We start from the raw sequence: 24,420 nt of genomic DNA, 5'->3' as shown, positions 1-24,420 counted from the left end.
AGTTTACAAAAATAAGGCAAGAGAAGAAGAGTAGGGTTGATTACTGGCTCCATCAGTCATGTGTCTTTGGGTTGCTTTCCTAAATTCTCTAAGCCTCACTTTTTTTTTTTAAATCTCTAATTGGAAGATAAAGTTCTAGCCAGCTCAGGGGATGGGATTGCTATGAAGATTTAAATGGAATAATAGAGGATCCCTGGGTGGCTCAGCGGTTTAGCACTTGCCTTTGGCCCATGATCCTGGAGTCCCGGGATTGAGCCCTACATCGGGCTCCCTGCATAGAGCCTGCTTCTCCCTCTGCCTGTGTCTCTGCCTCTCTCTCTCTCTCTCTGTGTCTTTCATGAATAAATAAAATCTTTAAAAAAATAAGTGGAATTATATATATATATATATATATATATATATATATATATAGGTGTTTTGTTAATTGCAAAAAGCTAGACATATGTATGAATTGTGATATTGCCACTGACCCTTTTCTATAAAAAACTGGTTGGTAAGCCAGAGCTGAAGGAGTTCATTAAAGCACTTTCACATTTTTAGTTAGAAAAAATGAAACATTTTGTTGTTGTCACAGGTTAGAATAAAATACTGATAAAATATAAGATCTTGTCGAATTTAAAGTTGTTGATTTGTGGAAAGGTCTTAGCATTATTGCCTGGCACAAAGGAAGCACTGAATAACTGTAACTATTCATGGGTATCAGTATAGTGGCAATAGTAGTGGTAGCAGTGCTGGTATAAGCAGTGCCACAGGTGGTATAACTCCATTACAGCAGAGTTTATGAAAATTCCCTATCTCTTCCTCACATTCATGATATATATTAAGATCCTAAAAAAGAGAGTATATCCTCAGAAATAATATTTTGTTACCTCAAAAGCAATGATCATGAAGGTGACATTAATACATATAAATACATTTATAAAATAATTTAAGTGAAAAAAACCCAAAATAACATGCACACATTGACTAGTTTAAGTATGAAAAGTTCATACATATATACCAACAAATATCAGTTATATTATGTTATATAATATATATATAATATAAATATATTACAATTGCTATCAGTTCACAAACATACTTGACAAACTTATGAGTTAGTGAGGGAAAGTTCAAGCCACCTGTCCAAATCAAATAGTTGGCAAGTGTCAAGTCTCTCTTTTCTGAATAAAAGCTAACACTCATCTCATTGTATATCAATAACTTTTGAAAGATGAATGAATGCTAGTGATTTTAAATTGTATATTGCATTTGGTAATCACTAATTTCCTTACATTCTAGTAAAAAAGAAAAGAAACACTTTCATCTAATTAGGTGATATAAATTTCTACGTTCCTGAGTCAAATGCTATTTGGGGTGGGCCACGGCTACAAAATACAACATTTCAAAGACAGCTGCTACTCCACCATATTCTGTGCCTCGTGTTTTATTCTGTCTTTGTCTTTTCTGTTTGCAAACAATAAAGAAAGGTCAAGAAGCTAAAGTCAAAGAGCATCCAGTTTACTAGCTGGATCTTATATTTTATTTTAGAGCATTCTGTTTACTAGCTATCCTCTTGACTTGACTTGGCAAAACCTGATGTTGCCAGTATTCACAGTAATAATAAATTTACCTGTGAAGAATTAGGACATACTTGTTGCATGTACAGTATCAATGAATTCCAAAATAAAGAAAACAAAACTAAAATTACCACTGCAACAAACACAAAACCATCTTAAATCTCCCCAGAGATTGTAAAATGAATTAGGATATTTAATGTTAGATTTTTGTTTTGTGTTAGTTCAGCAAAAATTGCTACCCTTGATCTAGTCTCACAAATACAGTAATTATGATAATGTAGTATCAGATGGCATGTAGGAAGTTATGCTTTCAATTATTAATTAGAATAATAAGAAATCCTTGAAAATATTTTACCAGTTTTCTTTTTTTTTTTTTTTTTTTAGATTTTATTTATTTATTCATAGAGACACACAGAGAGAGGCACAGGCTCCATGCAGGAAGCCTGACGTGGGACTCGATCCCAGGACCCCGGGATCATGACCTGAGCTGAAGGCAGACGCTCAACCGCTGAGCCACTCAGGTGTCCCCTTACCATCATTTTCTTTGGCCATTTTTCACGTACACCTGTATATACAAGTTGTTTATATATGTAAAGTTGTTTTAAAAAGTTGCAATTATAAATTTTGGGGCAATTCTGTGCTTCACTTCTATATATTGATTATATCGATCATTATTAAATTCATTACATGGTCTTCACAACCATCGTTTAATAGCTTTAATATGAGTATGAAATTATAAAAACATTTTAGGTCATTCTAACTAATTGGAGCCAGTAATATATAATACAAATCACAGGCAGAAGTAAGAGTTGGAGCTTTCGAATGAGACAGTCATAATTTTGAATTCTGACTTAACCAAGAGTTAGTTGTTCATTCCATCCATGTTTTATCATTCCTTCAAAAATTATCTGTTGAGTATGTACCATGTGTCAGACTTTGGTAGTATGATACTGAGTATATATTCATTGGACAGACATGAGCCCGACTCTCATGGAACTTTACGTCTAATGAATACAAGAAAATAGAGAACACAGAAAAGTATAGGATTTAATCTTTGTATAGATGGCAGGGAGGAGAATGCTCATATTTAAGGAGTTAGGGAATGTCTCTTCAAGTAAGTGAAATTTCAATCAGTAGAAACAGCATGTGCAAGTCTTCAGATAAAGAAGAGCATAGCAAACATGATAAAATGAGGGCATGTAAACAAATACAGAATTCAGAGCTGAGCCTGCAGATATCAGATCATAAATTATACAGCATATTAAGGAATATAAACTTTATCCTGAAAACAATTTAAAAAATCAGATTAATGTATTAAACATTTCCTCCAGAATTTTTTTTTAAATTTCAAAATACTATCTTTAAAATCTTTCCTAACATTATACTACTTACTTTTCCTCTGAGTTTAGGATCAAGAAAAATATATCCATTATCACTAATTCTATTGATTATATTAGGGATCACAGACAGTACAGGACAAGTAAGAGAAATAAAAAAGTATAAATAATTGGAAAGAAGAAGTAAAACTGGTTTTATTGGCAGTTGAGACATTCTGTTCATAAAAGTTTCAAAATAGTCCACCTAAAACTCTTATATATGAGTATATTTATGAGCAAGTTGCTGGATACAGGGTTAATATACAAATAATCAATTGTACATATGGCCTCAAACAATACAATAATGTAACTCATTCAAATATATGTATATATATATATATGCAATCACATCAAAAATCATAAAGTATCATAGGTATAAGTATGTCAAAATATATGGAAGATCTTTACCCCGAAAACTACAATTCTCTTTTGAGAGAATTAATGATAAATAAATTGAGATATATATATATATATGGAATATATACCATTTTCCAAAATTAGAAGACTAAGATTGTTAAGATGTTAATTCTTCCTAAACTATTCAATAAGTGAAATCAAAATTAAAACCTCAGATTTGTTGCTCTTGTTGAGGCTGTGTGTGTGTATGTGTGTGTGTGTGTATGTGTTTGTGAAAATTGACATGATCATTTACAAATGTATAAGAAAATGCAGAGGTCCTCTAACAGCCAGCCCAAAACAAGAAAAACAAAGTTGGAGACTTACATTACCCATTTATAAGACTTACTATAGGACACCTGGGTGGCTCAGTAGTTGAGCATCTGCCTTTGGCTCAGGGAGTGATCCCAGAGTCCTGGGATCGAGCCCCATGTCAGGCTCCCAGTGGGGAGCCTGCTTCTCCCTCTGCCTGTCTCTGCCTCTCTCTGTATCTCTCATGAATAAATAAATAAAATCTTTAAAAAATTATTATAAGACTTACTAGAAAGCTACAATAATGAAGACCATACATACTGGCATAAATATATAAATGGAATGTAATGGAGAGAAAAGCAGCAGACCCACACACTTATGTTCATCTGATTATGATTAAAATGATTAATTCAGTAAGGAAAATACTGTCTTTTCCATAAATGATGCTGGAACAATTAGTATCCATATAGAAAGGAAAAGGTATTGTGATCCTTGTTTTATACCATACACAAAAACAATTTAAAATGGACTAAAAATATATCTTAGAAGTGTAGAAAATAAAACTTCTATAAAGAGACATAAGAGAACATCTATATGACTTCAAGGTAGGACAGAAGATTAAAAGCACCAACTACAAAAGAAAAATGATACATTGGTCCTAATTATAATTAGTTATTTAAACCTTAAAATCATCATTAGGAGAATGAAACTAAGTATTTATAATGTATATCTGATAAAAACTTGTATTTGGGATATATGAGAAAATGTAAAAAAAAAAATGGGTAAAGGCAAACTAAGATGTTGCATAGGCCCATCTAAAGATTTGTACAAAAATATTTACTTTGTAAAAAAAAAAATTACTTTGTTAATAAAAGCCCTAAACAGATCAATCCATCAGCAGAAGAGTACGTAATTAAACTGTGAGCTATTTATACAATTGAATATCATAACAGCAATAAAAAGAATGAATATTATATATATATTTATTTTAGGTATATATGTATATACACACATATATTTTTTATATATTTATATATATATTTCTCCCTTTTCTCTCCAATTATCACTACCATCTTTTTTTTTTTTCCCTCTATCTTATGGTTTGAAGATTCTTTCCATCACCATGTCTTCATAATGTATTTGGCATTAATTCATCGGTTTAAGGGAGTTGATAAACAGGACAAAATCACACTACTAATGGAAACTTATTCATTATAATGAGTTGTGAGTAGGACTTACCAGCAATTCATTTTATCTCCTTAATTTTGTGACAAAAAAAAGGATTTTTTGCAGTCAGATTTTAAAATAACTTTATTTTCTAAAACATGGAAGCATTCCCATGTATAGCTATTCAGTATAAACTTCTCCTTGTTTAATTGCTATGCTTTTATGGATTTGACTCGATGCTAGAAATTTATAGTGCAGACAAGATAAGAATAATTTTAGACTTATTGTATTGATATAAGAATAATTTTAGACTTATTGTATTGATATCCTTTTTAGCTTTACACTGAAATTGCTGTCAGAAAGGATTCACAGTAGAAAATAAACACAGTTACTAACACTCTCCTTAGATCAGAAGCCAAACTTGAACATTTTGAAATAAAATGCTCTACTTTACCATCAGTAACTTCCAAATATGCTTTTGTGATGATACTTCCGGCAACATTTAAAGTCTGGCAGATATAATAACCAACATCAGACCGCTGGACATTAGTAATAGTGAGATCACCAGTCTGGGAGACGGAAAAGCGGCTAGTTGACTGTGGCGGCTGATATGAGAAAAGCAGATTCTAGAACCCAGTATTTGGGAGGAAAGAATAGCAATAAGTTAATTACTAGGTACTAGTAATTTGGCATATATACATATATATTTATAAATAGGCTTGTAAATGTATACATACATACTACACATGCATATATACACAAATAAGCTAAATACTCTTTTATCACATATTCACATATATAGATACAAAGTTTAATGACCTAGCCTTGGATAGGATCATTTTAAAATTTAAATAAATTCTAAATATTGATATGTACTTTTATAATTATCAATTTTAAACATTACTAGATATAGAAAAATAGTACCAACAGAGTTAAAAGTTTTACATATTAAGCAAAACAAAATCAAAAGCTTTGCTTTACATACATGTGACTATTAGGATTATAAACACTATATCTTTTAATATATAAACAAATTTAAAATTTAAGCACATTATGACAAATTAAGTTCAAAGGCATCATTTTGACATCATAACAAGAATTTCTGTTGTCTGTCCATTATAAAAGTTCAGTAACTCTATCAAACTGTCAAACTTCTATCAAACTTATTTCTCCTGTTAGATGGTGAGCATATCCATCACAGATAATTTTGAAAATCAAATATTAAATTTAAGAGTTCATAATGAAGTTTTATTTCTGTAGAAAGTTATCTTACATACAAGGTGAACACAATATATAGTATTAAGTGGTACAAATTTTTCACTAGGAATCAAAATGTGTTCCCTTGTTAGAGCAAGAGTATATTTCATGGGAAATAATAATTTATGTCATTGTTTTTCATGAAATGAATAAAGTCAAGATTTCTTCTAACCAAATACATTTGCTCCTTTTTAAAAGTTTAATTAGGGCAGCCGGGGTGGCTCGGCGGTTTAGCGCCGCCTTCAGCCTAGGGCACAATCCTGGAGTCCCGGGATTGAGTCCCATGTTGGGCTCCCTGCATGGAGCCTGCTTCTCCCTCTGCCTGTGTCTCTGCCTCTCTCTCTCTCTCTCTCTCTCTGTCTCTCATGAATAAATAAATAAAATCTTTAAAAAAGAACAGTTTAATTACTTAACATATAATTTTATAAAGGCTTATCTACTATTCCATAAATGTATGTCCAATGACAGAATTTTAGGAAACAGCAAGTTGCCATTAAACTAAGTCAAAATTATTTCAAAATTTGATATAGCTTAACAAACTTAATGAATAATTTATTTAATAATTAAATGAACATTTAAATATTACTCTTCTAAGAACTTCTGGATTTACTATTACCACAATATAGATTTTTTTTTTTAAGATTTTGTTTATTCATGACAGAGAGAGAGAGGGAAAGGCAGAGACACAGGCAGAGGGAGAAGCAGGTTCCCTAAGGGGAGCCTGATGTGGGACTCGATCCCAGGACCCTGGGATAACCACCTGAGCCGAAGGCAGATGCTTAACCACTGAGCGACCCAGAGCCCCATAGATTTTCTTATTTAATTCACTTCCAATTCTCTCTGCTGTGCTAAAATATTTCATTTTTTCTTGTAATTTTCTATTAGCAAATTTAGTCTTTTAGGCCAAATGGAACGTGTTAGAATCAACAAAGATTCTATAACTCAAATGATGGTCTACATACCATAATCAAGTTAATATTTGCCTACCAAAGTGAAAACAAAAGTGAACTTGATGCACTGCCTACAAAAGATGAGTGAGTGCAGTCAGTAAACTACTAATATTTTACCCATACGAGCACAGTAGAAGTGATACCATGAAACAACCTGCCCCAGATTGATTTAAGCAAAAAATAAAAGAGGTTAGGAACAACTGTATTAAAAGTGAATGAGAATCTTTTTTACAGGTATCAAAAAAAAGTAAAGGGAAACGCTTCTTTTGTTGAGGAAGGCAAGCCAATGACCGATGAGAAAAAAAAGACTTACATTTAAAAACTATTATAACGTTCCTACTATCTTTAAAGTGGAATTATTTCAAAATTTCCTTTTTATTAAGCTGAAGCCCAATAGTGAGCTTAGAGTTAGTAAGATCATAGATCTCTATATTATAGTTCAATGTATATAGAAAAATCTGGTTTATAAAATGTTTAGAGTGGGATTTGATAACAAATGGAAATCACAAATGATAGTTTTCAAATAATTAGACTATATTCAACTATATTTAACATGACACCTATATTAATCAGACTACCACATAGTTTGATGAATCTTTAATTGACATATAAATTGATATATATAATTGAAATATATTTATCTATACACACACATATACATACATACATATATACATAAAGAAGTGAAGAAGACACTTGAGATTCCTGCTGTTTTCAGAGAAATGCTACTGATAATTATCATCACTGTTTTAGATGTGTATAAATCTCTTTTAACATCTAATTACAGGGACACCTGGGTGGCACTCTTAAGTGTGGGACTCTTGCTTTCAACTCAGGTCATGATCTCAGGGTCCCAAGATCGAACTCCAAATTGGCTCTCCACTCAGCACAGAATCTGCTTAAGACCCTCTCTTTCCCCTGTACCCCATTTGTGTGTGAGTTTTCTCTCTCTGTCTAAAATAAATAGATGAATCTTTAAAAAAAATAATTACAGATATCTAAATAGTAGAAATGATAATTAAATTATACTGAGAATAAGTGTAGTGTTTTTTTTAACGTGACTTAGTTGGAAATAAAGGTAAATTTAATATGATGATTACTATGCTATATACCACCCTATGTAACAAAACTAGGAAGGTAAAATTGCTTTTAGATTTACAATAATGAAGGAAATTTTGTCTTCTCTCTCATAGTTGAAATTTTCTAGGGCATTCAGAGATTTTTCAGTTCTCTTAAAGTAACAGATACATGACAAAATAACGTTTTGGTTTTTCTTATATATCTGGCACTCACCTTTGCTGACTGAAATATTAGAATAAAGTCTTACCTGACTCCCCTCTCTTCTCCAAAAAATAGCTGGTTGAGGATTTCCGGTTGCTTCACACTGAAATGTTACAGTTCGCCCCAAGGCAACAACCTGGTCACGAGGTTTCACAACAAAATGTGGAGGTTCTAAGGGAGATGAAACAAATTATATTGAATCAAAACCATGTAGTTATTATTCTAATTGAGACAATTTGCCGGTATCCCAAGTGCTGCCATTATTTTATACAACTCATTATGCACTATAAGATATAACGTACCCATTCTCATCCTTAATTTAATTGAAGCTAAGTTGTTAAGTGCATATTTATAGAAAGGAAAAGAGTTTTTTGGTGAAGAGGTTTTTTTTAATTAGCTGACCTTCTAAGATTAAACTCCACATTAAAAGAATTCTTGAGCTGCAATTTGACCCTTTACAAAGTATACCTGAAATTTGTATGAATAAATATCTTTTCTCATTTAGAACTACTTAAAGGTGAATGGACTTTAATCATACACACAAGGACCTCCTGATGTAAGCAGGCCCTAAAATTACTTTAATTTAACTCAAAAGCTCCTGAAATGCTACCATGAAAATTATAACCATTTAGAATCTTCAGTCCAATTACTTGAATAGAAATGAATTTAAAGCAATAGTCAAGTCAAACGCCTCCTTCATTTACATAGGCAAGGGCATGTTCGAACTGAATATATATGGAAATGAGGGCAAATCTGAAACATCTGCTCATCCTGACATTATAAATACTGCCAGCTTTGTCCAAACTGTTTGATTTATACAGACTTAAACGGCCACTTCATCCAGCAGTAAATAGAGTGTCAGAAAATTGTGTCAGTTACATTGAGAGCAATGGCAGCTGAAAACATTAGGTGTGCTGATGGAGTCACTTCTGGGGTGGGGGGGAAGGGGAAAGCTTGTTTCGGGACCATGCTTTATGCTTAGAAAAATGTGCACTGAATGTAAGTCTTTTTACCTACTGTTTACACTTTTCAAATGCATTTCTTATCAACTGTCTGAAACACCTAATTAGTCTCCTCTCTTGTCTCAGCTCAAATTGAAGTGAACATTTCAAGCCAGGCATTTAACAGTTTATACAGGATAGGATTCCTCCAATCCACTTTTTAAGACCAGTCCATTATTTTAAACCTTTTCTTTAAAAGTACTTTTAGCTATTTATATCAGTCACTTACGATAACACCTTCAAGGGAATATGAACCAAAAATTATATTCAAATTATGTCCACAATTGCTATCACTCTGCTCACAAAAAAAAAAAAAAAAAAATTCTTTGTTAATGAGGGTGAGGATTTGAAAAGGTACTTTTCTCTTGGTAAATACTGTCTAGGCAATTGCATCTAAGACACATATAAAAATATCTGTAATATATATATACATTTTGTAAATCTCTCATTTGAAATATAAACCTCTTTTAAAAAGAGAGAGATGTAACAGAACTTGCTGCAGATTGCATGGTGGCAAAACTGAAGAAAGCAATTAGATCTCCTAACTTTTAGATTAGTGTGATTTCTTCCATACTCCCTTTTTATTTTTAATTGAGGTTTAGTAGAAATTATACCATATGACTAGAAAATTATAGGAGACCTGAAAAATCAGGTCAAATGCCTTCAAATGTCCTGAAACTTACAGGGAAGAAAATACAAAGTTAGGAGATAAAGTTTAGGTTCAATTTGGTAACGCTGAAGTCCTAGCTTATAATTTTTTTTTTAACTCTGATTGTAATTGAGTGGTTTACTCATGAATTGAGCAAACACTATCATTATCCAGGTATAATAACAGGCATGTGTATCATCGCTTGGGGATTTTCCTCCATACACATCCATACAGGAGCATTTGATTCCTTAGTTAAGGGCTGGGATAATTGAGGTAGAAATCAGATCAAGAAATTGAAAGGATTGGCTGGATAATAAACTAAATCCAGAAGAGAGTTTGGTTTGTTTCAATAAAAGAAAAACAAATGATTAATTAAATGACTGGGAGAATATGACTTTCCAATATGCGGGGAATTTGAGTAGGAAAATATAAATGTTCAAACCACTCAGAGAAATATAAACTTCGGGTGGTCTCTTTTCTAAATCTCAGAAGCATGTCTAACAACGTGTGCCAGAACCCATGTTTCTTTTATAAAATGCCAGCTCTCCTCCAACCTCAAAGACTTATTTGGGAACAAGGGATACAAACCCTTATGCTAACTACATTTATCCTGCAGCAATCTTTCCACACAGGATATCTGCCTGGAAATGAATTTACTATATTTTGCAGGCATATTCTTGAGCCAACATCAACAGTGACATCAGCTACAAGATACGTCTTAGAAATATAACTTTAAAAACCCCTTTCTACATGTATGTTAAATATTAGGTATAAATATATCTCTATGAAAATTCAAATGGATTAAATATGCCTCTATCAATCAATCTATCTATGACCATCATCTACCTTTCTAGATTGAGAAGGCCATTCATCACATCCATCTATTTGATGTTTATGATATAATGTTGGAATATTTTTCAAAGGCTACCTTTCAACTTGCCATAATTAAAAATATAACCATGTTACTAACGTCATATATGGTCAGTGTTGAAAATTTAGAAAACTAGACAAGCAAAGAGAAAAAGAAGAGCTAACTATAATTCAACCACGCAAATTGTACAAGTGTTTTAAAATATTCTTCTATAATATCATTTCAATAACTATTTAATAATCTATATACAAATTACTTAAATCACTTCACCAAGCTATTGTTTTTAAATTGGGTTTGTTTCCAATTTTCACTATTAAAAATAACAGTGATATTAACATTCTTCCCAATTATATTCAAGATTATTTCAACTGATGCCTCCCCTACAGGGCACTTTCCTCGCTAACCTCCCATACACTGAACATTAATCTTTGCTAAACTGAGAATAGAATTGCCTACTAATTAGCCTGTTTATATTTGTGAGATTAAACATTTACTTTATATTACCTTGTCATTGATATCCTATTTGTTGTGAATATTGTATTCCTATGCTTATCTTTTTTAATTCTAAGAACTATTGATAGGCAAAAATTTTATCCATTTCTCATATATGTTGTAGATATATTTTCTCATTTTGTGGACAGTCTTTAATCTGGTTAAGCATTTTTGGTATTCTATCAATAAAATATAGATTATATAATATATAATAAATTTTGTAAACATTCACCTCTATTTTCATCCTATATGTTTGTCTTTATTTTTTATGTTTAAAATTAATCCATATATATATGTATATATATATATTACATATATGGTAGCATCAAGAAAGCTATATTTTTCAAATAGTCCCTTATTGCATCACCATTAAGGAACAATCCATCCTATCTGTATTAGTATGAATACCTTTAGAATATTTGTGTAGCTCTTTAACTTAAAAAATAGGGAGCTTCTCTTAGGATCAAATTATTCCCTGGGGTATACCACTTAGCATCCTCATGGAAAATTCTCCAAAAGTCATGTAGCATTTTTAAAGGGTATATGTACCTTCCCTAATGTATTTCTCATAAGAGTACTTAGAAACCTAATGACTATTAATATAAGGACAAGTGTTTATCAGAGCAAACTTCGATAAATTTTGGAAGCATCATGCAATTATTTCTTACATAAAATGAGATGAATCTGATACATAGAAATGAAAATGAATGCATACAGCCCTATGTGCAGTTATTCATCAAAAGGACTTTGAATGACTATTACTAAAGGAAGTTATTTATAAAAGCTAAGATAGACAGACATGAATTCATAAACATATTTGAGATTTTTAAAAAAACCCAAATCATTCTGTGGGCACCTATTTTTGTTTGTTTACCTTATGAAATATAAATTAAAATGGTACTTCAAGACAATATAGTCCTATCACTTATTTTATTACTCAAGTAAGGAGAGAAAAAAATAAAAGGATGCAGATCACATATCATTTAATAAAACATAAAGTTAGCAACCCCATTACCTTTACTCTTTGTCACAGTTACCCATACTTCCTGCAGACTTTATTCTGTGCGGTCTTTGAGGCCAATGACAAGTGAAACATGGAGGCTGATTGGTTGAAGGACATGGAAGGGTATGGATGGAAAGGGGAAGAGAAGTTCCAGTCACAGTGACACGGTGATTAGAAGATGGCCAATAAAATGTCAACTTACCAGACCCAACTAAAACAAAAAAAAGAAAACATGAAATAAATAAAAAATAAAGAAACAGAAACGAAACAGGAAAAAGTAATAAGATTTGACTTAACAATGATATTTCTCTTAAAGTAAAATAAAGAACACATTAATATTTGGCTCATGTGGGCCATGAATGAATATTTGTTAGCATTTTAAGAATAATCATGAGTAACTTAAGAAAAATAGAAATGACTCTTAAAATCTCTACTATGATTAAATGACAGCTACAATGGATGATAGCCATACAATTATAAAACACATTTCGATGACTACATTTTGCTATAAGATGACATGGTTAGATAGCTACATACATAATGAGTTTAAACACACTATAAATCTTAACTGTTAATGTTACTTAGAATAGAAATCAAGCATCTTAATCAAAGATAAAGTAGTGTTAAATCGAACAACTCCATCATCAGATTAATTTTTAAAATGTCCATGCAACTAATGATATTCTATTAAATCTGTGTTTCTCATACTTGAATAAGCACATGGATCACCCTAAGACCTGGTTAAAATACAAATTATAACTCCATAGATAAGAAGTGTGGCCTTTGACTTTGCATTTCTAACAAGCATTCTCAGGTACTGCTGGTCCATGACCACAGGCTGAGTAGCAAGGTTATTAAAAAGTTACACCTTTTAGGTTACACCTAAATTCTTGCAGAATTTTAATTGAGAAGATGTATAGAAAAACGTAAACACATGAAAACATATAAAACTTTATAAACCTATCTAATAAAGTCATAATCATGTTACCTACTGCAAGGCTGAAACATTGGACATTTTAATATAGAAAGCTCAAGTGATACTTTATTTATTTATTTATTTATTTATTTATTTATTTATTTATTTATTTAAAAGATTTTATTTATTCATGAGAGAGAGAGAGAGAGAGAGAGAGGCAGAGACACAGGCAGAGGGAAAAGCAGGCTCCAGGCAGGGAGCCTGACGTGGGACTCGATCCCAGGCCTCCAGGATCACACCCTGGGCTGAAGGCGGCGCTAAGCCGCTGAGCCACCTGGGCTGCCCAATACATATTTTAAATACTGGAAAATGACTGCTTTGTTTTGATCTTTTATTTATTTTTATTTTTAAAGATTTTATTTATTTATTCATGAGACACACAGAGAGAGGCGGAGATACAGGCAGTGGGAGAAGTAGGCTTTCTGTGGGGAGCCTGATGTGGGACTTGATCCCAAGACCCCAGGATCACACCCTGAGCCAAAGGCAGATGCTCAACCACTGAGCCACTCAGGTGCCTCTGTTTGGCTTAATTTGAAGCAAAGGAAATAACTGCCAAACACAGAACTTTTTCATAATAGCCCCACGTACAGCCACAAAATATCTTATTCAAATAAATAACTCCTACATCTTAAAGCAAATCATATTAATTTAACTTGATATACATTTCTGCAGTATGCAGGAACTATGCTAAGCCCTGCTGCTGTGAGATGGTACAGTTTAAAAATAGTGACAATGCAACAATAAAACAGAACACAACAAAGACTTCCATCCAACTATAAACAGCCTGCCCAAGTTATTTCCCAGGTTGAACTAGAAATTACATTTCCTCAATACCTTCCACCAGGGGAAAAAAAAACACAAAGGGCTGGGGGAAGATCAGGTGTCTGATGGGATCATGGGACATTCTGGTACAATATATGACCTGAAGTAATATTTTCTTTCTTTTTTTAAAGTGCATTTGAGAGAGAGAGAGAGAGAGAGAGAGAGAGAGAAAGAGAGCACAAGCAGGGGAGAGAGGTAGAGGGAGAAGCAGACTCCCCGCTGAGCAGGGAGCCCAAAGTGGGATTCAATCACAGGACAGTGTGATCATGACCTGAGCTGAAGGCAGACACTTAACTGACTGAGCCACCCAGGTGTCCTGAAGTAATATTTTCAAGCTCTATTTATTTTGCTTTGCTTTTGCTTTATGGGCATGCTCAGTAATCCATGTAGAAGGATAAAAATGTATGTTTTAAATAAAACACAAAATAATAAAAAATAAATGAAAAGAGAAATAAAATAGAGACAAAATTCTCTTGCCTATTGTTAACAAGTATGCAAAACTTAAAGGTAACTCAGAAGCACATTTCAATTCACATGTTCCCTTCATGAGTAAAATAATTGTCTTTTTCATTCTAAAAAAAACCCAAAAATCAATCTTTTCTCAACTTACTCAGCTATGCTACCTAGACTTGAAAACAGAGTTGGTTGAATTTGGTTACACTTTTGAATCTTTCAAGATATTGTCTTTTAAGTGGCAGGAAGAAATATTTAGAAACTACAAAAGAGAGATGCTGACAATCTGTAGCAATAGTATTTGCTTTGAAAAAAACAAAAGATAATAGAATTATCTTTTGGGATAACCTGTGAAAATAAATTTGATATTAGTTGGATGCAGTGAAGATTAAGCCTTATTTAAAGTCAAGAGACTACAGGAATGATTCCTAAAGATATTCTAACCATATAACTTTTGGTCATGTAAAATTCCTGAGACATTTCAAAAATACCCAATATGTTAGAAACAAGAAAATTAATAGGAAGCAGGTCATTTAAAATTTAAAAAGTGCCTTTTACCCTGTTTAAAGGGTTTACCAGCAATCAAGCCATAGGAGTCAAATCTTTCATTAACTAAAACCCAAGGTGTTCAAGAACTTCTGGCTGATGTATTTGCATTTCATATCAATAACAAATGACAACTTGAAAATATTTCATAACATTATCTAAGAACAACATCTAACACAGAAGCTTCCAAAGCATCAGAGGTTTTTGAGAGTACCCTATCTTGCATGATCATTTAAGCTTTTAACAACCATGATTATCAGGAAATGATGTCTCTTATCTAAATGAAAACCTCGCCTGTCACAATTTTTTTTTTTAAAGATTTTATTTATTTATTCATGAGAGACACACACAGAGAGAAGTAGAGATACAGGCAGAGGGAGAAGCAGGCTCCATGCAGGGAGCCTGATGTGGGACTTGATCCCAGATCCTAGGATCACGCCCTGAGCCAAAGGCAGATGCTCAACCACTGAGCTACCCAGGCGTCCCTCGCCTGTCACAATTTAACTCCTCTTTTTGTTTATTCTAGTTTCAGTACACAAATAAATGCCATTAGTATCCTCCGTATAAAATCCTTTTACTCAGTTGAAAGAAATGATCATCTTAAACTTTCTTGTCTCAAGGATAAATGATAGAAATTTCTTTAAGTTTTTTAGATTTCCCCTTTTTACCATACTTCTCTCAGAGTCAGGTCAAAGAATTTTCTTTCCATACAGACAGTAGGGACTTTCTATACAACAATCAGGACCCATTATCATCCAGTTAGATCTGTCCAGAAAGAATCTGAGAAAAGTAGAGTAATCTGGATCATGTTCATTCATCATCCTCTGAAGTTTGTGGTTTATGGGCAGTCTCACTCCTACACTCCCCTAACTCTTGTCAACTTCTTTTCTTTCTACTTTAAAGGCTAGGAGCCCCTCTACCCCAACTCCCTTTTCTCGTTAAGAAAGAGGAAAAGCCTGTCTGTCTCCATCTCTAATAAAACAATAAAACTATAAAATGGTAGTGCTGGAAGTGACCTTAGAACTTATCAGTCTAATTCTATCCTTCTTGCATGAGAAAATGGGAACCTAAATTGTTCAATAACTTTCTCAAGGTCACAGATGACTAACCAAGACTGCCTTTTTTGACTAAATTTAAGTCTCTAATAAATTTTTCTACTTGTTAGCCAGTTTAGGGAGAACCATATGCAACAGGACATAAAATGTATTTGGTTTTACATTTAAACTGTCATAAATGTTAACCTAAAATCACCACCATTAAAATAATTACTATAAAAACTTTCTAAAATAATTGCTCAGGATACTAAAAAAATCTTTTAAAAATAATTAGCTATAGTTTTAAAAAGACATGGAAAACTAACAGATAAGACAGTAGGCTTAAAACTTCCTAACAAGTTTACCTTTTTGGACAAAAAACGCAATGTGATTAATTTTTAAAGGTGAACCAATTTTCATCATTTCATCACTTACATCATTATAAACTGGATAATACTCTTTTGAAAGGTAATAACAAATCATATTTCTACACAATTACTTTAATAGTAAATATGTTACACAGGAAGTAAAATAAACTCAAAAAGTAAACGTACCTTTTTAAGAGATTAAAACTTTCTATTTTGTTAACATGGTAGCATTATGCAGATTACAGTAACATCCCTAATTTTTTTTCTCAAATTGAAAGAGTTTAGAAAGGAGTGAGAGATTAGAGAATTTGCCACAAAGCTGTTTGTATCAAAAACACACTGCTTTCACTTAGATTATATTATTTTGGTGGGGTGGAGAGGAGTTACACAAAGTCTAAATATATATATAAATACATATATACTACACATATAGGTATATATATACTATATAATTTGTTTATGTAATTATAAAACTCTAGTTCCTGTATTGAGTGTAATAAAAGAAAAAGGACAGCTTTCTCTAAAATATTTGGAGACATACAAGTACTACATCTTTGGATGATACTTTTTTTTAAAAGTTTAAAATGGAAAAAATTTAGCCTTCCCTTTCTCCCTCCTTCCCTTCCTTCCTTTCTCTCTTTTTTCATTCTTTCCTCCCTCCCCACACACTCACTCTCACACATACATGCACACACACTTAGAATAAAGAGATTTTTTTCCTCTTTTGAATGTGACATCAACAGGCCCCCAGTTGTTTAACTACTTTAAAATATTCTAAGAATATACATTGTTCAGACAATATCTTTAGGTATAAATAAGTAGCTAAGAGAAGCAAAAATGGATGGGAGCAAAGAAGGAAGGAAAGAAGGGAGGAAGGAAGGAGGGAGGGAGAGAGGGAAGCTCTCTTCTATCTGCTTGTCAGATACAGGAGACAAGAGTCAGAATGATGATAAATGTCTAAAAAAATACACAGAAGCTAAAGAAAGAGGCCTTTTTTTGGGGGGGGGGTCTGAGAAAATAAGGTAGCTGTACAAATACTTAAGTCTTCAGATTAGGCCTAATAAATACTGGGAGCAGCCAATCTTGATAACTACTTAGGCCAGAAGAGAAGATAATGGCCTAAATAATAGCATGAGTGACTTAGGGAAAGTACAGAAAAGAAGCAGTTAACAGTAAAGGTCACTGAACCATGAATTGGTTGCCAACTGTGATGTCTCCAGAGGTCTTTAAAATGGGATTTATTTCCATTTGGCCACAACAGTTTAGCTATAACCCTGTCTGGTAAAGGAATAGAGTAGCTGATTCTTAAAGTGCTTTGTGCACTATGATTTTAAGAATATGGAAATTCAGAGGCAAAGCAGGACAGTGGATATATCTTTCTGGGAAATATTCCCAGTATTTTCCCTTCAGATTATGTATATATAAACATATACTCTACTAGAAAATGTCCTCAAAAATATCCTTTTAAGTTAATATTACCTCAAGTCGATGAAGCTTATACATAGCTCATGATAAAGAAGATATCAAAGAATTCCAAGAAAATATTCGCACAATTACCACAACAATATGATTAAAATTTGGATATTTTCACACCAAGATTGCAATTTTTGAAGAATAATGGCAAATACATTCAAGTTTATCCTTATAACTTAAATAAAGCATATGATTCTTCACTGTTAACCATGGGCAATATAATTATTTTGAAATATAATGACAGAAGACAGCCACTACAGTGAGTCTAAAATAATTTATGTATTCTAAACTCCTAGAATGACTCTATAAAAGATTTCATAGTTAAGCAAATTTATCTATGGTAAAACCAATCCTATTATTAAATATCAGAGAATAACAGCTTTATTGAATGTCCTATGAATGAAATCACCATGACTATGGAATTCTGCTAATTCACAGATATTTGTTTTCATTACTAGTAACTAACTTCTAATGATCTTTAAATTAATGTGATTTTTTTTCATTCTTGTATCGTTTTTTTTTTCATTGAATAGCAGGGTTCAATTAATAAATCTGACAGCCTAGCATTGTAAACACCCCATTCCAGTAGAAGGTGAATGAAGTAAAACAGTGAGTTACATGACTCTTTTGAGAAGAAATACATTTTTATTAAAACAGAAGAACACTTATATTTTCAAGTAGTAATACTACCTACGTTTGAACTGACTGAATTATAGTCACTGTTATGCCGGAGAAATTATATGCATACATACTCATGAATGATAATATCTCTAACAATTAAAAACACTTAAGATTTTTTTAATACTAGGTGTGATTTCTTTGGAGGTAAAGACAGAGCTTAACTTAAAAGCCTGTCATTATGTCTTTCAATTTCTCAGACATAAAAATAGAGTGATTAAGAGGGGTACTTTTAGAATATATTTAATAGATACATAAAATACTATGAACTTTTCCCCTCCAGTCAAACATTTCACATTATTTGTGGATCACTGGTTCTGGAGATAATTTGGTTGTCACAACTGAAGGGGGATGCTACTGGTATCTAGTGGAGAGAGGCCTAGGAGCCTGATAAACATCCTACAACCCACAAGACAGCTCCCCAAAACAAAGAAGGATCCAAACCCACATGTTAAAAGTGCCAGGACTGAGAAACATTGCTATAGATTATCTGTTCCATTGAAAGTTTAACAGAATAGTAATGGCTAATTATTTTCCCACAAATATACACAAAGTAATTTGCACAATGCCTAATGTATCATAGATACTCAGAAAAAGTTGATATTTTTCTCCTTTTCCTTCCACTTCTAAAAAAGGCTTCACTTTCCTTTTTTAAAAAAATATTTATTTATTTATTTATGTGAGAGAGTGTGCATGAATGGGAGGGAGGCAGAGGGAGAGAGAAAGAAAGAAGCAGACTCCCCGCTGAACATGGGGCTTCACGTGGGGCTGGACCCAGGGCTGGATCCCAGGACCCTGAGATCACCCATTCTGAAAGTAGGTGCAACTTAGCTATTGTCTACTAAAGAGTCTGAGATTGAAATGCAACTACCCGGCAATCTATGACCATGTGTGTGCCAGCTGACATAGGACTCAGGATCATAATTTTGAGGTTAATATTCCCTAGATCAATTTAGAAAGCCAGAAACCTGGATCTTTCTTCTCTCTCCTCCTTGAAATGTACAATTCATTACCAAATGCCATAGCTTTTATTTCTGAACTATTTGTGTATTCCATTTCCCTCTTTCTAGCTCTACTGCCACCACTCTGGCTCAAGTTATCCAACAGTGCTCAACTGAACTACTGCTTTGCTTCTTACCAATTAAATTTCATGATATGGCCAAAGTGCTTAAAAACAAAACCAAAGTAAACTAACCTGATTATAGATGTTTGTGCTTAAAATCTTTCAATATGGTTTCATTGTTCTTCAAATAGAGACCAAAATCCTTAACATGGCCTTGCTATGTGACTCTTCGGTGTCTTCTTGTATCGCCTGTCCCTTCTCATCTCCCTAACTTAGCTCCACTGGCCTTTTTTTTTTTGTCCTTGATTTTACCACATTTCAGCTCGAAAGAGATCTTCAAGTAATTCCCCCTAAATTTGACACTAAGTCTTATCAGAAGGCCATATATATTCTCATAGTAACCTTAATTTTCCTCCTACAGCACTTATTATAGCTTAAAATTACACATTTCTCTAATTATTCTCTAAACGTCTATCTCCCAAACTAGACTATAAACTCATAAGAGTAAAGATTTAACTATTTGCCATTATTTCTCTAGAATTTACCAAGTTGAAAACGTTACTCACCTTGTAAATATCTGTTTATCTTGTAAACAAATGAGAATAATGTTCCCATTGTGTATCTGAAAGTACTTTTGCCCTCCCTGGCATATCTACATCTTTACAAATCCACACTCTACATTTTGCTAGTACTGTTGTTACTTGTGTACATCTCTCTCCTTCATTAGCTGTACTAAGCTCCATGAAGGCAGGATCCAGGTCTTCTTTATCTTTGCATCCCTTACAGCATCCAGCATACTGATTTGTATGTAAGCAATTGCTCCAGAACTTGTTTATTAGAAAATCTGGAAGCCTACTTTCAAATGTTATATTTCATACCCTATAGGGTCTAGAGTTGAGGTATATAATGATAAAAAAAAAATGTAAAGATAAAATTACTCAACTGAGCAGATCAAGATCCTCTCCAGAATTAGTTAGGTCTATCCTGCATAAATCACATAACTTTTCTACATCTCAGTTAAATAAAGAGCCATCAGTGTTAGCTAACTATGTGTCATTTCATAAACCAGAAACCCTCCCAGCAACTCAGTAGGAAAATGTCTAATACGCCAACTTGCAAAGGGAGGGAAGTGAAGATTAAATACTTTCTTTTCCTTTTTTTAAAAGATTAGGTAATTTTCCTAAGGTCATACATTAGGTAAGAAGTGAAAGTTTGGAATTCAGGTCTGTCCAGCTCTTAAAATCCTTACTCTTTTTGTTACATTGTATGGTTTCTGCATTAAAAGAGTTAAGCTTTATTCTAATGTAATTTTGGTTCTGTTTTGGCTTCATGACCTAAACCAAATAACTTTTGATACAAAATTATTTACAAAGGAAATCATCAAAAAAAGAAAAGGCAACTACTGAAGGGGGTGGGGAATACTTGCAAATCATATACCTGATAAAGGGGTGGATTAATTTCCAAAATATATAAAGAATTTATACAACTAATAGAAAAAAAAAACAATCCAATTAAAAAATGGGCAGATCTGAATAGACATTTTTCTAAAGAAGACCTACAGATGGCAAACGGACACCTGCAAATATACTCAACATCACACTTCACCAGGGAAAAGCAAATCCACACCACAATGAGATATCACCTCATCTCATTAAAATGATTATCAAAAAGACAATAGTAACAAGTGATGGAGAGGGTGTAAAGAAAAGGGAACCCTTGTGCACAGTTGGTGGGAATGCAAACTGGTGTAGCCACTATGTCAAACAGTATAGAGGCTCTTCAAAAAATTAAAAATAGAACTACTATATGATCCAGCAATTCCACTTCTGGGCATTTACTCAAAAAAAAAAAAACCCCAAAACACTAATTCGAAAATATATATGCACCCCCATGTTCATTGGCACCTTATTTACTAGACAAGATATGGAAATAACCTAGGAGACCAGTATGAATAAACTGTAGTATATATAGAATGGAGTAATTATTCAGCCATTGGAAAAAAAAAAAGGAGAAGAAGAACGAAATCCTGTCATGTGAGTCACCATGGATGGACCAGTGAGGGCATTATGCTAAGTGAAATAAGTCAGAGAAAACAAGACAAATACTCTATAATCTTACTTATACATGGAATTTAAAACAAATAAACATACCAACAAAAAATACCAAGCTCATAGACACAGAAACTAGATTGGTGGTTGCCTGAGGCAGGAGGAAAAGGTAGGCAAAAAAGGTGAAGGGCATCAAAAGGTACAAATTTCTGTAAGATAAAGAAGTCATAGGGATGTAATGTACAGCATGCCAATAATAGTTAATAATACTGCATATTTAAAAGTCCCTAAGAGAATAAATCTTAAAAGTCTTCATTACAAGAAAAATGTATTATGTATTAATAATAATAATAAACATATGTCATTATGTATGGTGATAAATATTAACTGGACTTCTCATGGTGATCATTTTGCAATATTTACAAACATCAAATCATTATGTTGTATATCTGACACTACCATGTCATATGTCAATGGTACTCTAAAATTTTTTAAATGCACAATTCATGTATTAAGGTATTAAATTAACATGAATATATAATTATTCTCATATTTTATATTATCATAGAAAAACAATGTCAAAACATCCAATTCTGTCTCTGAAAAGTGATGTGATGCAATCTTTTAGGAAGACCACTGCAAATGTCACATGTATGTAGTCAAGCATCAAATGCAAATGCTCATACTCTGCTATATGATATTAAGATATCTCTGATCTCAGTCCCCTCATCTGTAAAACGGACCTAAAATAAATGATTTGTAAGCCCCCATCCACGACTCACATTCAAAATCTTTTCAATTGGGTACAGAAATAATATAATTTAACATTTATTCCCAAGAAACTTAAGGCCAAAATTACCTATTATAAATCTTATTTATTTACTTATTTTTAAAGATTTTATTTATTTATGAGAGAAAGAGAGAGAGAGAGAAAGAGCAAGCATGAGCAGGGGGTACGGGCAGAAGAAGAGGGAGAAACAGACTTCAGGCTGAGCAGGGAGGCTGACCCAGCACTAGGATCATGACCTGAGTCAAAGGCAGACACTTAACTGGCTGAGCCACTCAGGCCCCCCTGTTATCAATTATGTTCAGTAATTTAGTACATTTTAGGGGAATAAAAAGCATAAGGAAAAACCTAAGAGGACACCTCATCTATTTACTAATGACCTAAAAGTATACTGAAATGGCTATTCCACCATCCACAAAGTTAACTTTAAAAGCACCTTTTTAAAATGGCCATATCTATCAGTTTTAATTGTACAGTGCTCTAAATTCTCTCCTAATAACATTGACCACACAAAATAAATGTCCTAAAGCTAAAGCTCACTTTAACAACCATTTATGGATTTTCCTACCCTCATAAATCTGTTATAAAGCAATTACTCAGCTGTATTTTGTCTTATACCTATTTGAGTATTTTTCTACAGGTGTGTTTATACTGGCACATTATTTATCAAGTCCTGAGAATAATAGTTTAAAAGCAAATTAAAGTGCTCATGGTATTTTAATCAGTTTTGCAAACTCCAGGCATGTATTATAAAGTAGCAACTTCCAATTTATACAAATCTTTAAAAACAATAAAATAAAAGGCAGCCTACCATATATTCAAATAAGATTTAAAGGACACCAGCTGCCACATAATTGTAAAGTGTAATGATTCTAGTGATGATCTTGATGTTTGAAATACGCTAGAATGATTTGTGAATCTACAAGAATGAATACTGTTGAGCATAATTAATGCTGTGTATATCTATAAAATATTTACTATGGTAGCAAATAAAAAATCAATAACATGTGCAAAAAAGTTAATTTTTCAGTGATTTTGCATATTTAATTTATTACTGGGTTCATCATTTTTTTAAAAAAGGGGCCCTTAATGTCAAATAGTCTACAATCTATTCTCTTGATGAGTATTCTCTTTTAAACAAGAATTATCTCATCTTATGTCCTAATAGTTCTAGGTAAAATAGAATATATCAATGTGAATTGACTTACAATTCACATAATTGACTTACAATTAATTATTTAACATTAAGTGATACACAATATCACACAATAATTCCATGTCTTCAAGTTCTGTGAGATCGTTAGCAATGAATCTAATGTTTTAATAAAATGAGCTACCACTCAATGGCGAGAGCAAAAAATTATTTCTCTAAATTTCATTTTCAGAGAGAGCAATTCAGACGGTATAGAGTGACCCAATTCTATTACATATTTCCAAACTGATGCCATTATTTCAGAATGTACGCTGCTAAAGAGAGTTGCTAAGTTTTATATCTATGTAACTGAGGGACGAGAAAAACCTCACCAACTGATATGTAGATGAATAATCACAGTAAAGCCCAGAAGATAATGGAAAGCCCATGCTGTGCTATTTGCTAGTGTGGTGCTGTGTCATTATTTGTTACTGAGTCATCATACGTATCAATTATTTCTTGAACCTAACTGCTGTACTTATTTCCTCAAATACTCACTTGGCATACACATTAAGAGTTTCAAATTCTCTGTAGGAAGGCCTTGCAGTGAATGCTTTTCCTTCAGGTTAATGTTTAGATTTTATATCAGTTTGTTTGACATAACTGAGACCAACCCAAAATTTCATGAGTAAATGAAAGAAATCAAGAGAATGTCATATCTTCCACAGTCATTAGAGTTAAAATGACTACTTCTGAAAGGCTATGAGAATACAAGAAGTTCTTTAC

At 32.7% G+C, this 24,420-nt stretch overlaps 1 protein-coding gene and 1 long non-coding RNA gene across 8 annotated transcripts in view; one reads left to right on the top strand and one right to left on the bottom strand.

Annotated features, from left to right (window-relative positions):
* The window catches only part of ROBO1 (roundabout guidance receptor 1), a 1,126,854-nt gene that overhangs the window by 74,746 nt on the left and 1,027,688 nt on the right, over positions 1-24,420 (bottom strand). For all 7 annotated transcript variants that reach the window (XM_025449655.3, XM_049104797.1, XM_049104795.1 and 4 more), the window contains 2 exons: positions 8,285-8,409; positions 5,205-5,376 (listed from right to left, as the gene is read on the bottom strand). In XM_025449655.3, the coding sequence (XP_025305440.2) occupies positions 5,205-5,376; positions 8,285-8,409 (297 nt within the window). The remainder of the gene's footprint in view (positions 1-5,204; positions 5,377-8,284; positions 8,410-24,420) is intronic.
* Positions 1-24,420, top strand: part of LOC112661604 (uncharacterized) — a 34,310-nt gene that overhangs the window by 2,447 nt on the left and 7,443 nt on the right. The window lies entirely within an intron of this gene.

The sequence above is a fragment of the Canis lupus genome, chromosome 31 (genome assembly GCF_003254725.2).
Source record: "Canis lupus dingo isolate Sandy chromosome 31, ASM325472v2, whole genome shotgun sequence".
In the NCBI taxonomy this organism is placed as follows: domain Eukaryota; kingdom Metazoa; phylum Chordata; class Mammalia; order Carnivora; family Canidae; genus Canis; species Canis lupus.
Note: the sequence above shows the minus strand (reverse complement) of the source record. Positions and strands in the feature narration are given on the sequence as shown.